General features: G+C 34.3%; 1 protein-coding gene across 1 annotated transcript in view; it reads right to left on the bottom strand.

Moving 5' to 3' along the window:
* LOC129229445 (sodium-dependent nutrient amino acid transporter 1-like) overlaps window positions 1-25,161 on the bottom strand; it is an 85,426-nt gene extending 60,265 nt beyond the window's left edge. The window contains exons 1-3 of the mRNA XM_054863754.1: window positions 25,028-25,161; window positions 4,685-4,764; window positions 585-744 (exon numbers count right to left, since the gene is read on the bottom strand). Of these exons, the coding sequence (XP_054719729.1) occupies window positions 585-744; window positions 4,685-4,762 (238 nt within the window). The 5' untranslated portion in view covers window positions 4,763-4,764; window positions 25,028-25,161. The remainder of the gene's footprint in view (window positions 1-584; window positions 745-4,684; window positions 4,765-25,027) is intronic.
* Between the last annotated feature and the right edge of the window lie 1,440 nt (window positions 25,162-26,601).

Genomic DNA, 26,601 nt, shown 5'->3' with positions numbered 1-26,601 from the left:
CGGTTTTAAAGAACCCGCATTGAACCACTTTTTTGATCAACGTGAAATGGATGGACTGTTCATGTAATTATTAAAACAAGGGAAGGATTGCAAATACAAACAGAATACAAATGTGACGAACAGCAAGAGACTCTGGGCCCAGCTAGGCTGGTCCCAGTCAATTTATTAGTCCCCAATGAAGATCAAAGGCCCCTCAAAGCTATCCACCCCCTTCCTCATTGCCGTCTCTTCCGGTAAGCAATTCCAAATGCCCACAACCCTACTAAATAGCTATTTTTCCTAATTTTCAGGTTAGCCTGAGCTTTGAATAGCTTAAAACAATGACCCCTCGTCTCGCTTTCAGTGCAAAAATTTAAACCATTAACGTCTTTCATTTTGATAAATTTAATCAACTGAATCGTGTCCCCTCTAACTCTCTCATCATGTCCCCACTGATTACAAAACGCTGCATGGAATTCTATGAACACGCTGGAGTTACCAAAGTTGTAGCTGTTCGACAGGATGATAAAAAAAAATGCCCATTTGGTGAATGAGTGAGTAAAAAAAATCTATCAATAAAATAATGGAATCAAAATATTCCTCACCTCCACCATTGTTGTAGGCAATATTGGGAAACCTCCAGATGTTCCCAAGACCAACAGACATCGAGAGACAAAGCAGAAGACTTTGGATACTCTTGTCCCATGTTCCACGAGCAGGAGACTCTGTTTCACCTGAGGGTCTTGAAGATTGCAACGGAGGAAGCTAAAAATAAATCTTAACTTAGAAAGAGCGATAACTCTTCACTTTTTAATTTTACCTGGAGTCGGCGATCTCATATCAGATCCGTTCAGTACTCAGAAAATCCAGTGTCTGTCTGTGTTTCTGTGGACTGTTGGTGATTATGAGCGTGCATGTGTGTGAATGTTTCTAACTGCAATGACCCGCTCATGTACTTACTCGAGCAGGACCTATTATTTAAGGTTGGTTCAGATGAAGTAAAAAAAAAAAAAAAAGATAGTTGGAAACAAACTCTATTACCACCACTTGTGGTAGTTTTGTTAACCAAACTGTTGTTGAATGAAGAATAGCTAAAATATAGGGAAGAGTGAGATTTTCGCAAGTTTCCAAACTCTTGCTTATGCGTCATCACTGTTTGAAGATGACACTTGGGAAAAAAAGTGTTTTTTAAAGTTCTGTATACTTACATTTTCCCCGCCAACTGGTCTACAAATGCAAAGTAATTGGTTTCAACTAGTTTTATTTGTCATGTGGAAGGTTACTAAACACATTTAATTATGAATTTCTCCTTCCCTACTATTTTTGACGTGCAATTTAGGTGTTTTCATTCACCCCATAAATATTTTAGTTATGGGTTAATTAAAAAAAAATGAAATTTTTTTCATTCTTCTTCTTTTAAGTAATTGGTTTCATCTACCGTCACCTGTCATGTGGAAGGTTACTAAACACATTTAGTTATTAACTTTAACTTCCAAGCTATTTTTGATGTTCAATTTAGGTGTTTCCATCTACCCTATAAATATGTTAGTTTGGGGTAAATGAAGAAGAATGAAAAGTTTTTCATTCTTCTTTTAAATAATTGTTTTCATGTACCTTTGCCTGTCATGTGGAAGGTTACTAAATACATTTAGTTATAAATTTCACCTTCCTAGCTATTTTTGATGTTCAATTTAGGTGCTTTCATTCACCCCATAAATATTGTATTTTGGGATAAATGGAAAGAAGTTTTACATTCTTCTTTTTCGGAAGATTGAGTTAGGTTGTTAATAACACTTTTTTGTCTATCTTACATAAATTCAATGCTTAATTTTGTTTTTCGAGTGCTTTTTCTTTTAATTTTTTTTTCAGAATACATTTGGAGTTTTCAGCAGATAGCCTGCAATCTTCGGACAACGGATTGAGTATCGTTGGTATAGAACTCTGTACGGTTCGCAACTGATCGTGTATATGTAAAGTGCAACTCAGTGGCGTAGCGAGAAGAAATCCTTGGGGGGAGGTTAATTTTTTCTGAAGTTTAAAGTAAAGCTATGCCCCCGAGTTTACACACACACACACACACACACACACGCACACACACACACATATATATATATATATATATATATATATATATATATATATATATATATATATATATATATATATATATATATATATATATATATATATATATATATATATATATATATATATATATATATTTCTGGAGCCCATGAGGGGGGTTCTAACCCCCCTATCCCCTCCCTCATGGCTACGCCACTTCCTACAGCAGCCTAACAGAGAAATAAATGCAGTGTAATAACGATTCAGAAACGTTCCTGGAAAATAATAGGCAGCTGATGTTTCTTCCAGTAATATATCTTGCAAAAAACAGAAGCGTTTTCCGCTAAAAGTCTGCAACTTTTCTGAAGAATTGGGAAATCTCCCCTGTTAATGCCAGCCATGTCACAGGAAACTTCTGGAAAGTAAAGTCGAATCAATGTAATTGATTAGAACTTTCCTGATTTACCAAGAAAGCTCCAGAAGCATTAGAGCAAACATGGCCACAGATACGCTAGACTTGCAATTTAGCTCCAATTCAAAAACCAATTCTACATCTTACAAATGCAGACCTACACCTTTCCAGTGACTCATTCACTTTTAGAAGGGAGCTTAACCAGGCTGGGCAGGCTAGATTCGGGGACCCGATACATTTAACATAAACAGACTTATTCAATCTTTAAACTGGTAGCTAAATTTTTTTCAAAATAGTTAAAAGTCTGCATTTGTAAGTAGACGTTGTAGCAATTCAAGAACTTTTTTTGCGAAGATACTTTATTTTACGGGGAAATAGGAGAAAACTTGTGAAATCCCGAAACGTTAAACTGAAATAACCAGTAACGTTTCGGATTTTTTTTTACAGTGTGGGGTGTTTCCACGTACCCATTGTCTCTGCACTGTAAAAACGATTCAGAAACGTTCCTGGAAAGTAATAGACAGCTGATGTGCCCAATTTTAACCAGTAACATATCTTACAAAAACCAGGAACGTTTTCCGATAAAAAGTGAGTAACTTCCTGAAATAGTGGGAAATCTCCTCTGTTACAGCCAGTCTTGAGCCTTCAACAAAAATTTAATAGGTTTAATGTATTTGATTAGAACCTTCTTGGTTTATCAAGAATGCTTCAGAAGCATTAGCGCAAGCTAAGCGAATAATTGCAAGAACCAAACATATTCCTTGCCTGCAATAGGGAAGTTGCAACCTATTAAATGTTCATATTTTGGCTACTGAATATTGTTAATCGACCCTCAAAACTAAAAAATTCACCATCGCCGAATTTTAAAAAAACCGTGATTGATTTTTAATGAATTTTAAAAAATCCACGCGCAAAAGTGCGCTCTTCTGAAACGTCACGAGCTTACGTCACAGGGCACTAATGGGCAGCCTTCCGCCGAAGATCCCTTGTTTTCGCTAGGGACATTTTGAGCGCGCTGATATTTTTATTTTTTAGAAATTCAATAATCCTTTTGAACACACTATGGAGGCCGGATTCGTTAAAGCACAAACTAAATAATCTTCCTCAAGTAACATCAATAATGATATTCGAATACTATTTCCGAGAGGATGAGAGGTTTAATGTTCCAGAAACGCGAGGAGATAAGCCTTTTACGTTTCGTCTTCGAAGTAGAATGCACGTCCTTCGTTTTCTCCCCTATCGGAAGAGCGCATGACGTCACTTCCTAAACCATTTGACGTCACAAGCGCTTGGACTTCAAAAATTAATTAAAAAAAATACTTATCGTACCGCAATAATTTTTTCACCTATGATCTTCATACATGTTACTCTATCATATAAAAATAAAACTGTGATCTCTGTTCACTTAAATGTGAAAGAAATTCCAGCCAGCAGGTGTTACGAATTGAGCTAAGGCGGTAAATCATCAAGCGCGAGTGAAGGGAATCGGACTGAGTGAAGCTAGATTAGGATCCAGACAATGCAATAAAATATCTGGCTTTACTCAGTCCCAAGGCCCCTATATGTACGAGCCGACGCATCAGCTTAAGATCAGCCATTTTGGATCGGAGTGCGTGTTTGAGTGGTTGTCTTTTCTGGCAAGTTATCGTGTTTGGGATCTTTCGCTGAGAGTAATTATTAGCGGCACGTGAATTGTTTATTAAATAAAATTTCATTTTAGGCTTATTTGTTAAAACTCGAAATTTTGCTCTGGTAAACCTAGTTCCGCAACAATGAAAAATCTGGTCCAAAATGGTTAAATTTAAGCTGATGCGTTCAGTCCGATTCACTTCACTACGCCAATTTGCACCTAGCTCACTTGGTGACAAAGCCTTTGATCTCTGCTCACTTAATGTGAAAGAAATTCCAGCCAGTAATTGTTATGAAGTGAGCTAGGCGCTATTTCACGCGAGTGAAGTGAATCGGACTAAATTTGAATGCAGATTAATTAGGATTCAGATAACTGTTATGAAATATTTCGCTTTACTCAGTCCAATTCACTTCGCTACGTCAATTTTCACCTTAGCTCACTTGGTGACAAAAACTGCGATCTCCGTTTATTTGAATGTGAAAGGAATTCTGGCTGGCAATTGTTACGCCGTGAGCTAAGGCACTAATTCATCAGGCGCAAGCGAAGTAAATTGAGATTGAGCGTCTTTTCAAAAGAATCTTTGGAAAATGAAGACATACCTGCGAAACAGATATCCGTGGAACATCGAAGCTGTCTCGTTCATGTTTTTGAAGATTGTAGGAAGAAGACATGAACATGCCTGTAACAAACAATAAGCACATGAAAAAAAGATACGTCATTGAAATATGTTGTCTGAAAATTAAAAAGTAATCTTTATCTTTACTAATAATAAAGCTGAAAGTCTCTCTGTCCGGATCTCTGTCTGTCATGATCTCTGTGACGCGCGCAGCGCCTAGACCGTTCGGCCGATTTTCATGAAATTTGACACAAAGTTAATTTGTAGCACCTCGGGGGATGTGCACCTCGAAGCGATTTTCGAAAATTCAATGTGGTTCTTTTTCTATTCCAATTTTAAGAACAAAATTGTCATAAGATGAACGAGTAGATTACGAAATTATCATAACGTGGAACCGTAACATGGGCACAAGCCAATTGGCGAGATACGAAATTATCATAACGTGGAACCGTAACAGGGGTACAAGCTAATTGGCGTGAAAATTCACTACGCATTATTTGTAAATGTACAGGCGTACCAAAAGACCTTTTAATTTTTCTATTACGGGCAAAGCCGTGAGGGTACCACTAGTTATAAATAAATAAAAAATCGAATTCGCTTCCAAAAAATTAAAGATTTCGCAAAGAAAGATTGCACTTTTAAAATGTTCAGCATAAACTCAAAGAGAAACTTTTCTGAAGAGTTTTTCTTTCTCAATATTCTGCAGTAAGCATCTATCACTCTCGTTATCTCGTTATTTCACAGATGGCGCCACGTAAACTATATATATGCATATTGAATTTATTTTTGTAGCATCATCTATTGAATACCATTTATCTAGAGTGATAGAGCGCCTGCTACACTAATACCGAAAAAGCTGTGGCTTTAATTTTGTGATTGTAGAGGAAGTAAGCCCAAAGCGGGTACGTTAACTTTGATGGTAAAAAAAAAGTTTATGTTTACATTAAGCACTTTTTTTTACCATTCATAATTTGCTGCAGTTATCATTGTTTATATTTTAAAAAGTAAACTCAGGCAAATACTTGTTTTTAACATTAAAACTTAAACCTTCCGAAGCCCGCTTTGCTCGTGGGGTAGACCTAAAGCGGGTAAAATTAAGCAAACGAGGGACGATGGCGTAACTCATATAGACAATGCTATTCAAATCAGTCATCTGCTATCACCCTCATCGAGCGTCATTAACTTATTTAGCTAAAACTTATTTTGTTTCGAAAAGATTAAATGTTATTTTTCCCACTTTATTTGTGGGAAAAAAATGTTAGAATTCAGGGAGGGGTTTTAACCCTGATGCCCCTCCCGTGGCAGAACCACTAATAACTTTTACTACCGCTTCTATTATAATTGCCACAAAGCTCACCTTGTTTATTAGAGGGGAGTTGACACCCTAAAACGTTATCAAGGAAATAATTTTTCAGTTCTTATCTATTCGAAATATTCAGCTTTCTTACGACAGCGAATTCATGTTTCTATGTAGATTAAAAATAACTCAATTTTAACATTTATGGTTCAGTAATATATAAAAATGTTTTCGATTATTAAATGTTTATATAAAAATCGTTCGTCGAAACGATTTTTCACCCAAACTCGGTTTTCTAAATATCTCTTGAAAACACTGAAAATTAAACGCTTTTGTCATTGATTTTTTTTAAAGGAAAAGGCACATAAATTTTACCCATTCAACATTACGTGCATAGAGGGTATTGACTCCCCGAAATACACAGCACAACGTAAAATTCTTGCAAACAGTCAAAATTAGGAAGTGAAAAATCACGTGACACAACAACTAAGGGATCTAGAGGCAACCAGTGGGGAGATCTACTTAAAAAAGCACAAGCTTTCAAGAAATAGTTGCATGCAATCTGCACACATAATAACTGCATTTAATTTGCATTTAACAAGAGAATTATTAACGTTACATAGAACCGGATATTCGTTACGTGATTTTTGCCCAGTCAGCTTAATTCACCTGAAACTATGTGCTATTCAAAATTCACAAAGACTTCAAAAACTTCCCCTGCTTCGTTAGTTTCCTCTTCAAGTAGAATAAATTATCCAAAGGTAAAATTACACGAGGGGCAGTTTTTAAGGTTCAACGTTTACAGGCAATACAATGTTAATTACTAGCCGGAGGAACCGAAACGAATGCCTGTATCCGTGACCGGAATTCTGGTAATTTTCTTTTCGTTTTGATAATCTTGCGGACTATTTTTTGCGAAAACCTTTTTCCGTGCTGTCAATGCATCGTATGTTATACTGTAGAACCTCGCTGCAGCAATATCTAATGCAACGATAGCTCTCATTCAAGGGCACCCATATTGGGGGGCAAGGGGGGGCTCGAACACCCCCCCCCCCTTAGAAATTAGGACTTCCTTGTTTTTAATATTTTTTTATTTGCAAAAATGTAAAAATTTCTTTTCCAACCATTACTGAATAAGTAATTAAAAATGTCCAATTTTAATGACTCCAATCTGTCCTGAAATTTGCTTTCATTGGGAAAATATCATGCTAAACCATGGTTAAAATATCTGAGCCTTTGCATATGGGCGCCCATGCTCACATTATAACGGTAACGTTTCAAAAACTCCAGTAGTTTATGCACATTATAATGCACACAGCCGTTTGATATAATAGTAATCTTTGCAGTTTTGCAGGGTTCTTGTTTCTTTGGAATGATAATTCAGTTTCAAATATTGCTCGGTAAAAGAAAGAAAAGTCTCTTCTTTTTAATTTTTTCTTTACCTAATTTATAGGAGAAAGTATTTTCTTAGTTTCGTAAAATTTTTCGAATGTTGACGGATTTGCACGTTTTGAAAAGTGTATTGAGTCCATTTTGACCATTTTTGGAACGGATCTGCCTGTCTGTATGTGTATGACCTTTCTTTTTTTTTTTTTTTTGTGGCAGCTTTAAAGCGATAACTGCAACAGGAAATCAAACGAAATTTGGAACATATACGTACTCCCATGTGAATTGGTGTCGATTCGGTTTTGGTGCCAATTTCTCTAAGGGGGGGGGGAGCAATCGAATGTTTTATCCGTTATGCGTGCCTCCTATATCTCAAGAAGTAACAGGAGGGATCAAAAATAAATATTTTACATATGTTGGACCAAATTAGTACAGTTCAGGAATGGATCTATACATTTTGGGCCCCTCTGCAGCAAAATCTGTAGCCCCCCCCCCCCCCCCGAGGCAAGCAGTGTATATTCTGCGGGTGCGCAGATCCGGGTCTGGTACAGGTGCTGTTTCAATTTTCGCGCCAATAGTAGAAAAGAGGGTTGATCATCAAATGTTTTTTCTTGTTACTTGTGACTGTTATATCGCGGGAAGAAATGAACGGAATCAATCAAAAATTGATCGAAATGTAGACGTTAGACCCTTAGAGGGTACAAAAACTGATTCTGTTTTGGCGCCAATAGCTCAAAAGCGGGTGGTGCAATGGAACGTTTTTACTTTTTCATGGTGAATGATATATCTTAAGAAGTAATGTTATTGCTACGTTTTAGATGAAATTCGGAATAAATGTGAACCTACTCGAAGACAGGCGGTGATTCAATTCTGGCACCAATCGCTCCAAGGGAGGCTGATTTTTGCCATTTATTGTGCGAATAAAAGTAACTTAGATAATGCAACGATGTAAAAGATAAATCACATTCAAAATCATTTGCCGGGAAAGGCTTTCATGCAAATCCAGTTCACGGGGTGCCCACGGCGCAGACTGCGGCATTGAAATTTTTAGGGGAGTTGTTCTAAGGGGTATTTTTCTAACTTTTGGGGTGGGCTCCATGAGATTGGAGGGGGGGGGGGGCGGGTGAGCCCTGGCTCTTGGGTACCCCTGAATTCCCACCTTGCAGCTTTCTAGTGACTTATCCGCTCTTAATGGGTGCTTAATTCAATTGGATGGATCGTAATAGCTCTTACACTTAATAAATACGTTCAATTAATCTTTAAACTGGTAACTAAAAATATTTTTCCCAATAGCGATAAGTCTGCATTCGTGCAACTTGGGATAATTCTGGAAACTTTTTGACAAAGATACTTAATTTTCACACGAAAGTGGTGAAAACCTGTGAAATACCGCGACGTTCCAAGGAAATTACCAGTGAAATTCCGAAACGTTCCATGGAAATTACCAGTAATTTCCATGGATTGTTTTACAGTGTAGAAAGGCTCTTATGGGCGCAATTTACAGGGGAAAAAAACTACTGGTGGTGATGTTTTTATATACGCTAATATCGATTTTTTAATTTTTTTTTTTTTGTATTCATCTTTTGGTAATGAAACAGTTAGAATAGAGATTCTGTGGAAAACTTTCCAAAGAGCAAGCTTCCAAAAAAGGCTCATACACACAAAGCTTTCATTGTTCGCCGGCTCATCAATGAAAATGTCAACTGTCCTACTTCTTCTGCACGCTTGCATGACTCTTTTGACGGCAATTGTTTTCATTCAAAAGCACATCAAATAAATGTCAAATAAACAGTCGAATAAATACCGTTGAACCTTTTAGCTGACAGCTAAACGAATAATTGTCTGCCTAGCAAGTGGTTCAGTTTCAGAGGTTTACTGTTTTTTAGCCAGTAGTTACTCTCATGATCTAAAAACTTCAAATACTTTTATCCATTAGTGCAATCTATATTTTCTTTCAAACTCTGAAAAGCATTGTTGGAGAAAATTTCATTGTTACATTTTCTTAAAAATTAGATGGCTATTAAACTTTTAAACACTTTTATACATTAGTACAATCTACATTTGATTGTAAACCTTGAACTGCTTTGTTGGGGAAAATTTGATTGACATATTTCTTAAAAATAAGATGGCTATAAAAATTTCAAACTTTTTCTACATTAGTGCGAATTATATTTTATTTCAAACCGTGAACTGCATTATTGGGTAAAATTTCATTGTTACAAAAATTAGTCGGCTGTTAAAACTTTAAACACTTTTATGCATTAGTGCAAGTTATATTTTATTTGTAAGCCTGAATTGCATTGTTGGGGAAAATTTCATTGTTACATTTTCTGAACAATTAGATGGCTATTAAATTTTCGAACTTTTTCATGCATTAATGCAAATTATATTTTATTTCAAACCAAGAACTGCATTGTTATGGGTCATTCTCCAAAAAGTGTAACTTTTCTGTCACACGCCTTTTACGGAAAAAACTTTAAGGAACAATTCATTTACAATGTTTCTTAATTTTATCAAAAATATATCTATTTAGACCTGCCAACAATTTTTTAATTATAATTTTTATTTTAGTACATTTTTGGTTCACAACATGTGAATTCTCACCTCCGTGGCATGTCACACGCCTTGTGTGACTGTTTATGTTGCTTAATAACTTTTTTAATTAAAAGTATATACTTATTTATTTATCACTCCTTTCACAAGTGTCTCAAATACTTATTGTTTAGGTATATTTAATTTTTTAATATTGTGTTTTAGTTTGTTTTAGTAGGATAAGGAGTTATGTCACACAATAAATTCTGACCTCCGTTACCTAAACACAAAATGCCATCCTTCATTAACACGTAGTAGTAATGACATCAAGTTTTATTTTCCATGATACAAGTGAGCCTCCTTGTTTATTTTCAATCATAGAAAAAAAGTTGTGAGATTTTTGTCGAAAAACGACTAGATGGATTTTGCTTCAAAAACTAAGTGTGGTTATTGTGACTTCTCACCTCCGTGAACTTGAATTTCATGGATGTAAATTAATGTAAAAAAAAAGAAGTGAACCTATTTTCATTCGCTTAACATGTGCAGCGAAAAACGACTAGATGGATTTTGCTTCAAAAACTAAGTGTGGTTATTGTGACTTCTCACCTCCGTGAACTTGAATTTCATGGATGTAAATTAATGTAAAAAAAAAAGAAGTGAACCTATTTTCATTCGCTTAACATGTGCAGCGAAAAACGACTAGATGGATTTTGCTTCAAAAACTAAGTGTGGTTATTGTGACTTCTCACCTCCGTGAACTTGAATTTCATGGATGTAAATTAATGTAAAAAAAAAAGAAGTGAACCTATTTTCATTCGCTTAACATGTGCAGCGAAAAACGACTAGATGGATTTTGCTTCAAAAACTAAGTGTGGTTATTGTGACTTCTCACCTCCGTGAACTTGAATTTCATGGATGTAAATTAATGTAAAAAATAAAGAAGTGAACATATTTTCATTCGCTTAACATGTACAGATTGTAGCAACGAAGAAACAAAATATTTCGCTGAAAAATGTATTCATTATGCCTATATTAATAATGGAAAATTCCTCACCTCTGTGAATATCACCTCCATCACAGACCTTATCAATGTCATTATTTAGGAGGTGAAAATAACAGATGGAGGGGAAATACATCAAGCTTAGTCATTCTACCAAAATTATAAATTGCCAATATATTCTCAAATTTACTAAATGCTTTTTTTAACACACATTTGAACTAAAAGGATAACTGCTAATTAAGCCGTACTTTAATTAGGAGAGCATAATATTGGATTCCCACTAATCATCAAAATAGCTCATTGTTTGCACAATTAACAAAATTATTACTTTGATATTAAATTGGCCTCGATTTTTAAACATTAAAAGTTTTTTTCTTTTTATTTATTTCCATGAACAAAGCATTATTTTTTTTTCTTTATGAGTAAAATAATTGGAACTTAGCTGGGCCATTGTTTATGGTTACTTCTAGTGGGTAACACTTTCATTTAAGAATGAAAAAAAAAAAAGAAAACAAAAGGTTTAGAAATTGAAAAATATTTGCGTTCAAAAGTTACGTTTTCTGGAGAATGACCCTTATAGAAAATTTCACTGTTACAGAAATTAGATGGCTATTCAAACTTCAAACACTTTTATACATTAGTACAAACTAGATTTTATCTCTGAGCGCTGCCCTGTTACGGAAAATTTCATTGTTACATTTTCTTAAAAGATAATGGCTATTAAAACTTCAAACACTTTTATGCATTAGTACAAACTATTTTATTAAAACTCTCAACTGCAATGCTGGGGAAAATTTCATTGTTACTCTCTCTTATGAGTTATAGATGGCAATGGAAAAAAAAGTTTCTCCTGTTGAAGCAAATCACTAACGGCACAATTAGTTCTGGTTCCATTGAATAAAAAATTCTAAAAATTATATAAAACATTCAAAAAATGAATATCTAGTTTCCAACATTTATTTGAATTTTGTCTTGAATTCAAATTATGCTTTTTGCAATCACGAATTGCGATATACCCTGCTCGTTGGGTTTCTTGTTTCTACAAATGGAATGGGATGGAAATGGCCAGAAACTTGCTGCCGTCATATTATGACTCGTGATTTTCTATAATAGGTAATACAGGCATATCCATAAAAAAAGGAATGGTAATTAGGATGCAGTTTTAAAAATAAACATTTTATGGCCGCTATCCACTAGTACACTTATCATAAAAATTATTTACAACGTATAACGTTATGTATTTTTATTTTTTATCAATTTTAATTAATGTAAATTAGTATAATCTGGAAATTTTTTGTTTAGATGACGTTCTGCTGTTCAGGTTCATCTGTACAGGTGTATTTTCCTCAAAAAGCGTAATTTTGCACACACACACACACACACACACACACACACACACAAAAAAAAAAAAAAAACTTTTTTCTTCTTAAATCTAAAGTCTGTTTGAGTTAAGTCCTGAAAAAAATATGAATAAAATCAAACCGCAGACGATTTGTAACACAACCACCGTCATGATTATCTGAAAAATCAGAGAAATATCTACTTTGATCAATTGAGGATGATAAGCAATTTGTGAATACTCAAGAAAGAAAAGAAGGATGCACATCGTCATATGTTACTACGTCGTCATATGCTACTGCGAAAGTGACTTGAATCTGGTAGATATCGACATTCGCCGGTGAATATCAACATTCATATGCCAAAGACATCGGCGGAAGACCGAATTTTTCCGGCGAATGACTGGTGAAAGTCGACTTTCCTCAATTTCAGTGTTTCGCGGTCAGAGCAGAGGTCACACGCGACCTCTGACATTTTTTGCAGTTAAAAAAATCGAACTTTATATGAGCCCATTTTTTTCAAACCGCACTTCAATAGCATAGTTTCTTCGCTTTTTATGCATATTTAAAGTTTAAACGAGCTTATGGCTCACCCTGTATTTATTTTTATTGGAGCTACTGTTTTAAAAAGTTTTTATAAACTTTTCTCACACAATGACACTATCTAGCTCTATATTTTTAAGTGTTTGAAATCGAATTTCTATTTTTTATGTAACGGGATTTGGGATTAAATAAAGGAACTGTATTTATTTATGGTTCTTTTTTTTTCCAATCTCAGTGACAATATTGCTGGAATGATATTGGGTAAGCTACACGAACTCGTGAATCCAATGGGGTTGTTTCCGAAATTTCAAATGTATTTTTTTCTGAAAGAGCATGCTTAAAAACATGGGATATGACCATTTTTTAAATAATTTGTTTAAGTTTAATATTTTTAAAAAACATACTTAAATCGGTGCGCTTTCATTGTTTATGTTTCTGCCCGATGACATCACAAATGATGAAATGCCATTTAGTGTTGCCATTCGAAGACCAAAATATTTAATTCGTATCTTTACTCACGTGTGTTGGCAACGAAATGGGTGATAGCAAGCGTAGAACGCAATTTTAATTCGCTTGTTGATTATCATAACGTGGAACCGCGGCAGAAAGATGCGCCAAAATGCATCATTTGTGACGTCATCAAGACCACGCCTTGTTTGAAAAATCTGACGTTTAAAAAAATTAATTAAAAAACAACTGTTGGGAAAATAAAAATATTTTCTGGGTCTATGTTTTTTTTTTTTGCTTATTCTATCTTTTTCAGTGACTAAAAGTAGTACTTTTGACTGAAGGAAACAACCCCATTACAATCATTCAAGTTGAAAGTTAATGAAAATTTCCGATTTTAAATTTTAAGTGACTTTTTTCGCGAAACTCTAGTGTTATTAAAAGGTTATAAAATTGTTAGTTTTGATTAATACTCCGTTTAGAATGGGGGTGAGTGCGCGGGGAAGGTACTATTGCCTACACATCTATCCATCATCTTCGTCAAATCTAATGAGGCAAGTGTCAATGCAGGCCAGAGCTAAGGAACAAACTTACGGAGCGAGTGCCAATATCCCTTTTCCCTCATTCACCTGTTGAAGCAGATTTTTTATGTCTCGTCACAGTTTTCTGAGGAAGGAAACGACTTTTTTTTTCTTTTCCCTTGCCGAGAAACAAAGAGCAAAGAATAAGTGTGTCAGCAGTGTTTTCGAAGAACCGTTAAGAATAGTTACAATATGGTATTTCATCTTATTTTGTTTTTAAAAAATGCTAATTAGCTGTATTCGAAAACGAAACGACGCTGTGAATAACATTAACCTGTTTTCTGACTTCTATAAAATAAATGCAAGAAAACACGTATAAATATCAACAAAGAAAACATAGCTTTTCATTTGGGATTATGTTAATGATGTGAAGTAATAGCCGTTAACATGACGTCGCGTAATGCACAGTGGGATCCAAAAGCCAAGCCACCCGGCATAAAATATTTTATTTAAAAAATAAGGGAATGTGAGGCAAAGAGAAATAGCGGGGCAAAGTGAAATAACGGGGCAAAGTGATATGGCAAAAGGGGGGGAAAAATGATTTTAGCAACACCTATTTGGTAATACAGTGGGACATCGATTTAACAAACCTCTATTTAACGAATTTCGCAATTTAACGAATTTTTTTTCCCCTGATAAAATGAAAGCAAAACCACCTATTTAACAAATAATAAACCCCGCATTAACGAATTTTTGAACAGCCAAAAAAAAAAAAAAAAACATTTTTTGTCAATTATAGTTAGGAAATATTGGATTGTTTTCCAAATGACGTATGCATGCTGTCCGAAGCAGAAAACACTTTTATTTGAAATCTGCAATTTTTGACGGACGAGGGGCAACCAATGAATAGCGATTCAGATGCAGAAAGCAATAATGAAACTCCCATTAAAACTGTTACTTTTTCAAATGCCTTACATGGTCTGTAAACTAAAAATGTATGTCATGCGTCATGCAGCAGAGGTTGTAAATTGTATTTTCCTCTCTCCGTAAAGTTGAAAGACAACTATTTCGAGTCAAATATCAAGGAAATTGTCAAGCATCTATTATGTCAATCATCTATACCCAATACTTTAAATTTTCAAATTAACTACTGTGTAATAATGGGATCGTTTCCAAAAGTTTAAAAGTATTTTTTTCTGAAAGAGCATGCTTAAAAACTGACCATTTTTTAAATAATTTATTTAAGTTTAATATTTTAAAAAAATTACTTAAATCTGTGCGCTCTTATTGTTTACACTTCTCATGTGTGACCAGGGGCGGCAAATAGGAGGGGTCAAGAGGGGGCGGTCGCACCCCCAAATTTTATGAGCAGAATGATAGAAAATGGGTGAGTTCAATTTTGTAAATCGGAAATCAATGTTCATTTTAAAAAATCTTGCTGGTTCTCAGTAACTATTTGATGAAACTAGACTAGAAAAGGTGTTTTTCGTTATTTGGATGATGACTTAAATTAATGAAGTATTTTCCGGCCTTTTCAGAACATAAAAAAGTGATAGAGAACCATGATTAATTTTAACTAAAGAAGACATTTCCTCATTTTGGCTAAATATTGCATACTTGTGTGCCCAGTGTAACGATGTATGTCCAATATGAGAGGATCGTGCAAAGTGGTGTGGCTGCATGGTTTTCACAAGAAAATTCCTTGATATTTTACAATCACTTTTACGTTAATTTTTAAGTGTATATTTATTTGATGAGTGTTTATCGCTTTCTTCTGCTAGAAACGGGTTTCAACTGCTCAATGCATTATATGCTTCTATATAGAAACTTCTTAAAAATGCATATGACTATTGGATAAAAAAAAACATAGCAAGAAATACCGTTTATGGGGCTCTATAATTATGCAATCTCGGCGTGACAGAAAATGGTCTACAATAGTTAAAACCATAAAATTATTTCTCTATAACTTCAAAGCAGTGATTTGACGACTAGAAGAATTATTGCAAAACGATTCTTTCAATAGTGAAAAAAGCTCATGCCCTTTACCATGTATGACTTCGTTTGAATTTTTATTCAATTTGTTTGTATTGAGGAAAGTTTTTGAAAAATGCTCTACTCTATCAAAACATCTTCAATCCGCTACCCTTAATTTTTGGACTATTCAAACCACAGTTCAGTCTACAATTGATCTGTGCAGCATACTACAATAGTTCAATCTACAATTGAAACTGAAACTAGATTTTATATAGATGCATATTTCAGGCAACCGTGAAACCTTTCAAAAAAATTCTTCCTCCAAGCCAATTTTAAAAAAGCGAAAAAAAAAAAAAAAAAAAGTGACGAAAACCCACATGATGTAAAGTCAAACATTGTTTTTTCAATGTTTTGTATGAAGTAATCGATTCAGTTTCGAATGAATAACACAAGATTTGATGATAATTATTTTTCTGTGTGGTTGGCTCTATGTTATCTGGATTGGATGTTGAAAACGAAAAATAAAGTGTTTCAATTATGAGTAAAAATTTTTAGCATTAGGCAAGAAAAATTAAAAGCAATATACCGACAGACCGTTTATCTCATCTAGAGACTGCAGTTTCGTCCTTGTTATGGACTCATCAGTCTGGAATAGTGAATAACAGAGCTGGATGCAGATGACATCTCATTGAAGCTGAGAGCGCTGACGAGACTAGATTATTCAATAAAGAAAACTTAAGCCCCTCACAATTTTTGAAGTTGCCTGGGTGATTTTGAAGAGCAAGATATAAAAAGTGTTTTCATACATAACTTTATTACTTACTTCAATTATTTTTTAAATATTCCAATCAGCTTAGCTAGTAGAGAAAGATATTTTTTGTCTCAGGAGGCTAGAGAATTATTTCCGTAACACAATGGGGAAAAAAAAAAAATTCTATTTAGTTGTATTGGCAAGACAGCGCGACACTGGGCACTGACAGATTAGTAATACGATTCCCTGCTCTTCCGAATTCCAAAAATCATGCATTAAAATTTTTCCAAGAGGTATAAAAACTTTAGTATCGAGATGTTTTGTATGATAACTTATTAGAAAATGAATCAAAATTTTAATTGTTTCCAAACACAACTTTTTATTCATAGTAAACCGATTTTATGACCACTCCCTGTTAGCTAATGTGTGTTTTGTACCGCACTGTAGTAATACATATTTAAGAAACTCGACCCCCCAAATGAAATGCTGAAATGCCGCCCCTGTGAGTGACATCACAAATGATGAAATGCCATTCAATGTTGCCATTCACAGAACAAAATATTTAATTCGCATCTTTACTCACGTGTATTGGCAACGATATGGTTGATAGCAAGCGTAGAGCGCAATTTTAATTCGCTGCTTGATTATCATAACGTGGAAACGTAGTAGAAAGATGCGCCAAATTGCATCATAAAGACCACGCCTTGTTTGAAAAATCGGACATTTTAAAAAATTAATTTTAAAAAACTGTTGGGAAAATGAAAGTATTTTCTGTTTTCATGTAATTTTTTTTTTCTTTTTTTGCTCATTCTATCCATTTCAATGACTAAAAGTAGTACTTTTGACTGAAGGAAACCACCCCATTCGTTGGAATGCTGAAAGTGTACACTTTCTTCTTTTGGATTTTACGCGTAATTGCTTATTAGGGCTTATAGATAAAGTAAGTGCAATTTTTTTTTTCACACCCGATATTACGAATAACCCCGATTTAACGTATAAAAGTTTCAGTCCCGATGAATTCGTTAAATCGGGGTTCGACTGTATTTTAACTACAGTGAAACAGCAAAAATGTTAGACTGGAATTCAAAGTCGATGGATTTATTATATATGGAACTTCTCACAGAGCCTTGAAGAAATTGGAGTTTCATCGTGCTCAGATTATTCAAGAGTTCAAAGTTCCTGATCAACTTAAACGATTAGGATTTTGTCGACAGCTGAGGAACTTAGAGCAGGAATTAGTAAATGGAGACAGCAAGTGTAATCATTGGCTTAGCAAAAGCTGACCCAAAGATCTCAAGTGACTCAACAACGACAAATGGTTGGCACGTTTTGCTTGAAACAAGCGAAAGAAACCTGAATACTTCCAATGCTTTGTTTTAAAATATATCACGTGACTTGGGCTCTTGGCTTCACAAATGAAAGTTTTCATTCTTTCCATTTTATCTCTTCTCAATGCTAAAGACATTCATTAATGGAAATGGAATTGAAAAGGTTGATTACCTGTGTTCTTTACAGATAAAGCCTGGTTATTTCATCTCACAGGCTATGTTAGTGGTTAGAATGCAAGAATTAGTTGATCCGAAAATCCACACCACAAACTCATGAAACGATTTTGTATTTGGAGAAAAATCCGACTTCTGGGAAAAATCCATCTTGACTAAGCAACAAAAAAAGTAGAGTTACTGAAAGCGTCCGCGTATAAATTGAGAATGGCGTGTCATTCCCATGCCCCCACCCCCCGCTCAATACGACAAAGCTCCCCCCAAGAACGAGACCCACAAACGAGAAAAATACCTGAAACTCTCATCCTAACAATTTCAATAGTTCAGTCTGTGCTATGACCCCTCTCCCCCCTCCGCCCCTGGGTGGGCACCCTTGTCTTTCTTAAAGTACAGCAAGGCCAAAAAGCTATACAATTTGTATTCCAAATTATGAAGAAAAAAAAATCGTCAATGTTTTATAACGGGTGAGTGATTTTTCGCTCTGTATGTTGCATTTCCCAATAAAACCTCTTAAAATTTAGAAAATCGAAAGTCAATTTTTATTTATTTGTTATTATAACAGTGTAATTCATAGAGATGTTGGTACTATTTCCTCAGACTTGCGAAATAGAGTAATGAATGTAACGGTTTTTATTCACTACAAGCTAGAAATATTGTCAGATATAAAAACCCCAATCTCTTAACTCATGAGCAAATTCATTTCTTAGCATGATGCAAGGAGTAATTCATAATGTGTATTGTTACTAGTGCCTACAGTAATGCCAAGAAATGTCTGAAAAGTGTTTTTTTTTTTTTTTTTAATGACGAAAAGATTAATAGCGAATAAGAAAAACAGTAAATACAACCGCTCAGGGTTACTTAGAGATTGCCCGTTAACTTTGCGTTTCTTCAGATTTTGTATTAAGGGGTGGGGGGGGGGAACCAAGCACCAAGCCAAGCGGATACGTTTTAGCTTGTACACTATAAAAAAAAATCCGAAACGTTACCAATTATTTCCGTGTAACGTTTTGGGATTTCACAGGTTTTCATCCACATCTTTAGAAAATCAAGTATCTTTGTCAAAAATTTTCCTGAATTGCTAAAAGATGCCCTACTGCTGACTTTTCACTGCTGCGAAAAATATTATTTGCTACCAGTTCAAAGATTGACTGAGCGTGTTTATTAAGTGTACCGGTTTATGATCGGTTATGGTGCGACCAGATCGACCACTTTCCCAATGAGAGCGAATACGCCACAGGATAGCAGAAGCTTTGCAAGGCAAAAATTACAGGCAAGAGATATGCTTGGTTATCAACTGCAGCACTCATTTGGCCATGGCTGCTTCAATGCGTCTAGAGCCTTCTTGGTTTGGCGAGAAAGCTTCATTAATTACAGTCAACCCCGCTGATTAGAATATCGGTTAAAATATCCAGCTTAATATGATACATTTTCAATGTACCAAATCAATGTAGTGTATTATTTTGATTGCAGTTAATGGGGGAAATATTTCGCTTATTATGATATTTTTTCGAGGCAATATCGCTATCCCATTAAGCGGATTTGACTGTACTTTAAACCTACCTAATTTTTCTTGAACGTGTCCGAGACACGACTGGTTTTAATAGGGAGATTTTACACATCTTCAGAAAGTTTCAAGGATAAATTCAGAAAGGTTACTGATTTTTAGCAGAAAACGTTCGGCCCCTGGTTTTTGCAAAATATGTTACCGGCAGAAATTGGGAATAAGTCAACTGCCTATTATTTTCCATGAACGTTTCCTGATCTTTTTTGCAGTGCAGTGAGAAGGGAAAAAAATTACGTTTACATGAGGCACTTTTTTCAAAAAATTTCTATAGTAATGATTATTTCTATTTAAAAGAAGAAAATCAGGGAAATACTTATTTTTAACGTAAAAGTCATCAAAAAACGAAACCTAACTCGGATTAATACTTCAAACATTTTATGACACCCATCTTCAAAAACAACTCTTAAAAAATTCATTTCATTGCTTATTACGTCAGCATAACAGTTTATTCATTCGTGTATCAACTTGACACACGTTGGGTCAAGATGTTACATTTCTAAAAATAAATAAATAAAATAATTTTAATTTTGACATCTTGAATTCATATCAAATTATCTTTTTCGCAATCACGAGTGTGTGTGTGTGTGTTTGTGTTCGTGTGTGGGTATGGGTGTGTGTGTGTGTAGGATATAGACACAACCTGGAAACTTCGCTCGCTAGAGGAGCAGCATCGGGAGGGGCCGGTAGACGGTGGTGCTGCAGAGGAAGCGGGCGGGGAGGGGGATAAAATCATAAGAAAGTCATTCAAAGGTCAAATGAAAACAATAAGCAATGTGATTGCTCAAAAATAATAATAATAATAATAATTTTCTGTATGAAAAGAATTATGCCAACAAATGATTTGAAACAACATCTATTTATTTTGGTACTTAACCTTAGTAACAAAATTAGAAAAATCAAAATGTAAGAAGTGTATCATTTATACCAGCCCCCTCCCTCTTCTGTTATGGAAATTTTTCCAGTTAAATATCAAGATCTGTACCACCAAAATTTCCAAGAAGACAATCAACTATGAGAACAGGGGCGCCCCGATGAGAGGTCACGCGAGGTTACCGTGACCTCCCAAAATTTTCCTTATTGGACAAATTTTGTTGGACAATTCGATAAAATTATCATAATTCGGCAAAATTTTTAGTTCCATTTGGCAAAATTTGGAGTTCCATTCGGCAAAATTTGGATTTTCATTTGGCAAAATTTAGAGTTCTATTCGGCAAAATTTGGAGTTCCATTCGGCAAAGTTTGGAGTTCCATTTGGCAAAATTTAGAGTTCCATTTTGCAAATTATCTTCATTTGGCGAAATTTGGAGTGCCATTTGACAGAATTATCTTCATTCGGCGATATTCGAAGTTCTTTTCGGAAAAATGAAAATTTCCGCCCTCCCAAAAATTTGAGTTCGAACCGCTTCTAAATGAGAAGCATTTAAGGTTGCATCCTTGCGACGGTGAATGTTACAGACAGGTGAAACAAAGGTAGGCATAATTTTGGGGATTTTTGACCCCTCTCTGTATGTTTCTTAACGACCTGTCACGAGACGGATGTCAAAGACAATAAAATGTTCATTATCCTTGAAAAGGTCAAGGTTTTGCAGCCAAGAATGTCTATTATGAATAATGTTACATTTAGATCTTAATCTTGACATTGTTGAAGAAATAGTTCCCATTACGTAGCTTAAAAGAGTCTCAAAAATTTGTCGGCAGAGTGAAACCTCGTTTATCCGCCATTCGTTATAACAATTGCTCGCTTTAAACGTCATCTTTCTAAAACTGTTATCTGAAGATCCGATGTTCTAGGATACTGCATGGCGTTTGCGCAGATTCCACTTAAATATCTATATAGATGAGTATCTGTTTCAAACAGAGGGGGCAATACACTCCTCCAGAACCCAAGGTATTAAACCATGTACTCTAAAGCAATTTAGCAACGTTCGTAGAATAAAAAATGTTCAGCTATTATGCCTATTTTTTTGCCAGTAGCATGTCTGACAAAAAATAGGAAATTCCACAGCTAAAAGTCTTTAATTTTCTTGAAATTATTCGTTTATTTATTTATTTATTTATTTTTTGTAAAATTTATACCACACATTCTTGAAAAATTTCTTCCAGGAAAATAAAATATGTTCATTTTTCATTTTTAAGAAATGAGAATAAAAATTAAAAAAAAAAAGCTATTTATATTCGAACGTGCAGTTGTTACGCCACATCATGATTGAGAAAAAAAAGAAAAAGAAGACTCAGAACAAAGGAAGAAATCCTAAGTTCAGAAGTTGCATAATAAGAAAATTTCACAACAAAAATTTGATCGGTAAAAAACCAAAATATAATTTAAAATTTCAAAGCTCTTTGAACAGTTTAAATTCGGAGACAGATCATTTAAACCCACGCATATTCATTTTGAATTTCATGTTTATGTCTTTTACATTACGCTTTTTTTTTTTTCAAAATAAACTAAAAACTAGAATACCTCACGCAATACGGTAGTCATGTAATTGTATTGCATAAGAGTTTTAAACCATTGATTTAACTTCCTGTTTTCAGCTGAATAATTTCAAAAGCTATTGTTTCTTCACACACGTTAATATATTTTGAGAGATTCTAAAATCCATTCGTAAGAAAGAAAATTAAAAAGTAATTTTTTTTTTCGCGCATTGCAATACATTGAGAAGAACACTAAATTATTATTTTGCATTATTGATGCTTCCTTATTACAGTGTAAAGAAAATTTAGAAACGTTTCTTGAAAAATATGTTCAGCTAATGAGCCTAATTTCTATACCCCCCCATGTTCAATGGTGCAAATCCCCCCCACCAAAAAAAATCTCAACCCTCTTTCCCCCCTTTTTTATTTTCTAGCTCTCTTTTTTATTTTTCATTTTTTTTTAAATATGTTAATTTATTTTTTTTAAACATTTTTTTATTTATTTGTTTCTTTATTTATTTATAATCATTATTATCATCATTATTTTATTAGAAAAGTACTGTGATACGCCAATGACAAACACACACACACATACAAACTAAATAAATAAATGAAATGAAATATAAACAGAATAAAATAAAATAAAATAAATAACTTGAATCAAAAATAAATCAATAAATAAATTTAAACAGAAAAATTTAAAAAAATTTAAAAATCCCCGCCCCCTTTCCCACCTAATTTTGATGGCGCAAGTAACGCCACAATCCCCCCCCCCCCCCACCCCTGTGCATGAACATATCCGGCAAAAAGCTGGAACGTTTCGGTGCTAAAAGTCAGTATCCCCCGCCCCCAATGAAAAACTAACCTGTAATCATTCTGCAAAATTCAGAAGCCTTCCCAATAGCACGCGCTATTCTGCACCAAATCAAGAACTTCCAAAGAACGCTTGGATTTTGTTCTCGACGCATTCCTTGTTTGGAAGGCTACTAGAGAATTTCAGAAAAATTGCCTCAGCTGAGGTAGTAAACATCCAGACATGCCGACAGCTTTGGCAGATCTTGCTATCCTCGGTTGTACCGCAGTCAATTGGTAAAAGATCGTAACCTTCCAAAAGGCGAAACACTCAATAAAAAAGATGACAATATCTCCAAACTGGTAGTTAAACATATTTTTTACAGCATTAAGAAGCTTGCATTCATGCTAATTACAGCAGTTCAGGAAACGTTCCGTAAAGATACTTGATTTTCCCAGGCAACTGGTGAAACCCGTGCAATCCTTGACCATAACACGAAAAAAAAACTAACATTTCGGAATGTCCTTTCTCTATTCTCTTATCCAGTACACAAATGCAAGGAAATCACTCTTGTAGCCCTCTAAATCAGTGATTATCAACGTAGTCCACGAGCAATTTTCGTGTGATCCGTGAACACCGAGTGAAAATTAATCTATATCCTTTTCATGATTGTAGTTAAATTTATTGAAGGAAAGTTTTAAATTCATCTCATTTTACCTAATATAGTTGATGTGAAAACATTACTTCCATCGTATGTAGAAGATTCCACTGAAGATTCGGAAGAGTATCAAGTTGTTCTCAGCAGTTAAAAGGTTGAGAACCACTGTTCTAGATCACATGTAGCAAAGTATTTGGGATAGGTGCAGCAGGCGATCTACCGCTCTTGCTATCTAGCTACTCAACAGAAGACGCCACCAAAGTTACATGTAAACATTGAGTTCAATAGCGCTATCTACTGAGTAATTAAATCTCATGAACGGTACATCGCTTCTTACACGTACTAATATGAGAAATATTTTACTTTTTAACGTGCTTTATGAATAGTTTCTCTAGAATTCCAAACACTTTTTTTTTTCATTTTTAACGTTATATTTATTCATTCATTTATATTTATGTATTTATTTACATTTTCTTACTTATTTATTGTTTTGAAAAAATTATCCAAATTTTTAATGAATAATCTTTTTTGAAAAATTCATTGGAAAACAAACTTTACTTGCAGAGAACTAAAAAGAAAACGAAATCTACGATTAAATTTGGAGTGTTTAAATAAGTTAAAAGCTTGATACTTTTCCTATAAGCAAACACGATGCTTTAAATCAAAACGCAGTTTCTTCGGAAAGTCAAAATGAATGTTAATTTTTGAATATTTAATAAGCAAAAGAATTGTACTTTGAAAACGTCATGGGGTTGTTCCATCAGTCAAAATTGCTACTTTTAGTCACTGAAATTGATAGAATGAGCAAAAAAAAAAAAAAAAAATAACATGGAGCGAGGAAAGACTTTGATTTTCAAAATGTTTAGTTTTTGATTAAGTTTTTAAAATGTCTAATTTTTCAAACAAGGCGTGGTCTTTATGACGTTACAAGGGATGAACTTTGGCACGCTACTCCACCGGTGTGCTGCGTTCTTACGCTTTCTGTCTACCGCGTTTCTAGATTATAATAATTAAGAAGCGAATTAAATATTGCACTCTACGCTTGCTATCAACCACAGCGTTGCCTGCATATGCGAGTAAAGAAACAAATTAAATATTGCTCTCTGCGCAAATGGCATTAATGAATGGCCTTTTATCACTTGTGATGTCAGGTGCAGAAGCGTAAAAAATGAAATTGAACCTGCTCACCGATTAAAATAATTGTTAAAAAATGTTAAACTTAGGCAAATTGTTTTGAAAATGATCAAGTGCTATGTTTTTAACATACTCTTTCAGAAAAACAATACTTTTAAAATTTTGGAAACGGCCCCATTCTTTACGAAATTCATAAGCACACAATTTTCAAAAGTCACCTCTCTCTGACTAAATTTTGCATTCTCAACAAATTAAAAATTTTAACACCCAAAATCAAAATACATTAGCTGCAAAATATTTTGAAGAAATTTGTTCAATAGTTCCACAACATAATACTTTTCTCGATCAAAACAAGTCTTCAAAAGTATGAATCAGAGCGGACTTCACTACGGCATTCAATCAAAAACAAAAACTAGTTGAAAAACACTTAAAAGAAAATTTAAATAATTACCAAAAAAAAAAAAAAACTTACCTCAATTTTTTTATCCTCAGTGAGCTCAAAACGTATGAAAACAACGTTTATATCAATATTCCACCTGAGGAACACACCATGAACGCTCCAAAAACGATCATCAGCTCAAGTGTGTGTTCGGAGTGAAAGCCTCGGAGCGATTGAAAAAGAATATTGGCGTCTGGCCAGAAACCTGTTGCGCGCGGTAAAATAGTTCCGCTTTATTAGTGTCACATTTATACTTTGAATGAAACAGCAGGTAAAGAGTGCCTACATTCGGAGTTCAGTTTTCCAAGGTTTACTTTCTCTTCAAAAGTCGTAAATTACTAAATTTTTTAATCAATTATCTACTTAAAGTGCGGATTGGAATCAAATTTCAAAATGACAGCCATATTTTGACAAAATATTTTATTGATGTTAAAGTTATGGGTACTTTTCCGTTAAAGGTACATAGTGCATGTCACTTCGCACCTTAATCATTCTAATTTATTTATTGCTATTGGAAAGCAAACATTTCGTAGTTAGACACATTCAACAGTCTCGATTTCTAAACTCTAGGGTTGCAATGGCTTGTAGATATATCGCCAATCGCTTTAAGCAATTTTTCTATTGCCGCTAAGATACAAAGTAAACAAGTCTTCAAATCAAGTGACGTACTTTTAACGGAAAAGTAGCAAGTTAAATTAGGTGAATTCCAGGAAAACAAAACAGACGTATGAAGATTTCCGTATATATATACATATATATATATATATATATATATATATATATATATATATATATATATATATATATATATATATATATATATATATATATATATATATATATATATATATATATATTCATGAAAAAACAATCAATATAAATTGGAAATTGCAATAAGCAAGAACACGGAAACAACACCAAAATGAAAAAATTGAACCAGGAACCGATACTTCCTCAAGGGAAGAACTGGTCCCTAAGTTCACTAGGCCCTTTTTGTTTAGCAAGAGGGAAGGTCCCAATTACTTGCTACCCTCCCCTGACCCTTCGGAAAGTATACATTTAGTACTTTAGCTGCATTTGCGCTATCTAAATGTAGATTATTTCACTTCAATTTTTAATAATTATTACATATATTTATTTATTTATTTATCAGAGTGGTCCATATTTTTGAAGATGTAGGTATTTTACGCGACGCCCCCTCAATTTGTTCCATTATAAAAATAAATGATCCTTGCAAAATTTTAAGTCAATTCATGAATATTGACCCGTGCCCCTAGGTCCCGCTTTTTTGAGTTTCGAAGAAAAAACTGCGGATTTTCGCATTTTTATGTAAAAATATTCTTACGGTTTATATTTAAAGTATTTTTGAACTTCAATAGATGGCGCTACTTCCAGACTGACCATTCTCTCACTTTCATTCTGTAAAATTCTACATGTTACAAAGGGTGCATGTACACCAATGACCTTGGGTCAAGCATACCGATCTACTGCACTCGCTCCAAACCAAGCGGCAGGGGAACATTTCTTTCCACCAAGATGGACACAAGGGATTCTAAACGCCATTAATGAATGGCCTAGGCCATTAATGAATGATCTTCGACAACAAC

Source organism: Uloborus diversus, chromosome 9 (genome assembly GCF_026930045.1).
Source record: "Uloborus diversus isolate 005 chromosome 9, Udiv.v.3.1, whole genome shotgun sequence".
Lineage (NCBI taxonomy): Eukaryota > Metazoa > Arthropoda > Arachnida > Araneae > Uloboridae > Uloborus > Uloborus diversus.
Note: the sequence above shows the minus strand (reverse complement) of the source record. Positions and strands in the feature narration are given on the sequence as shown.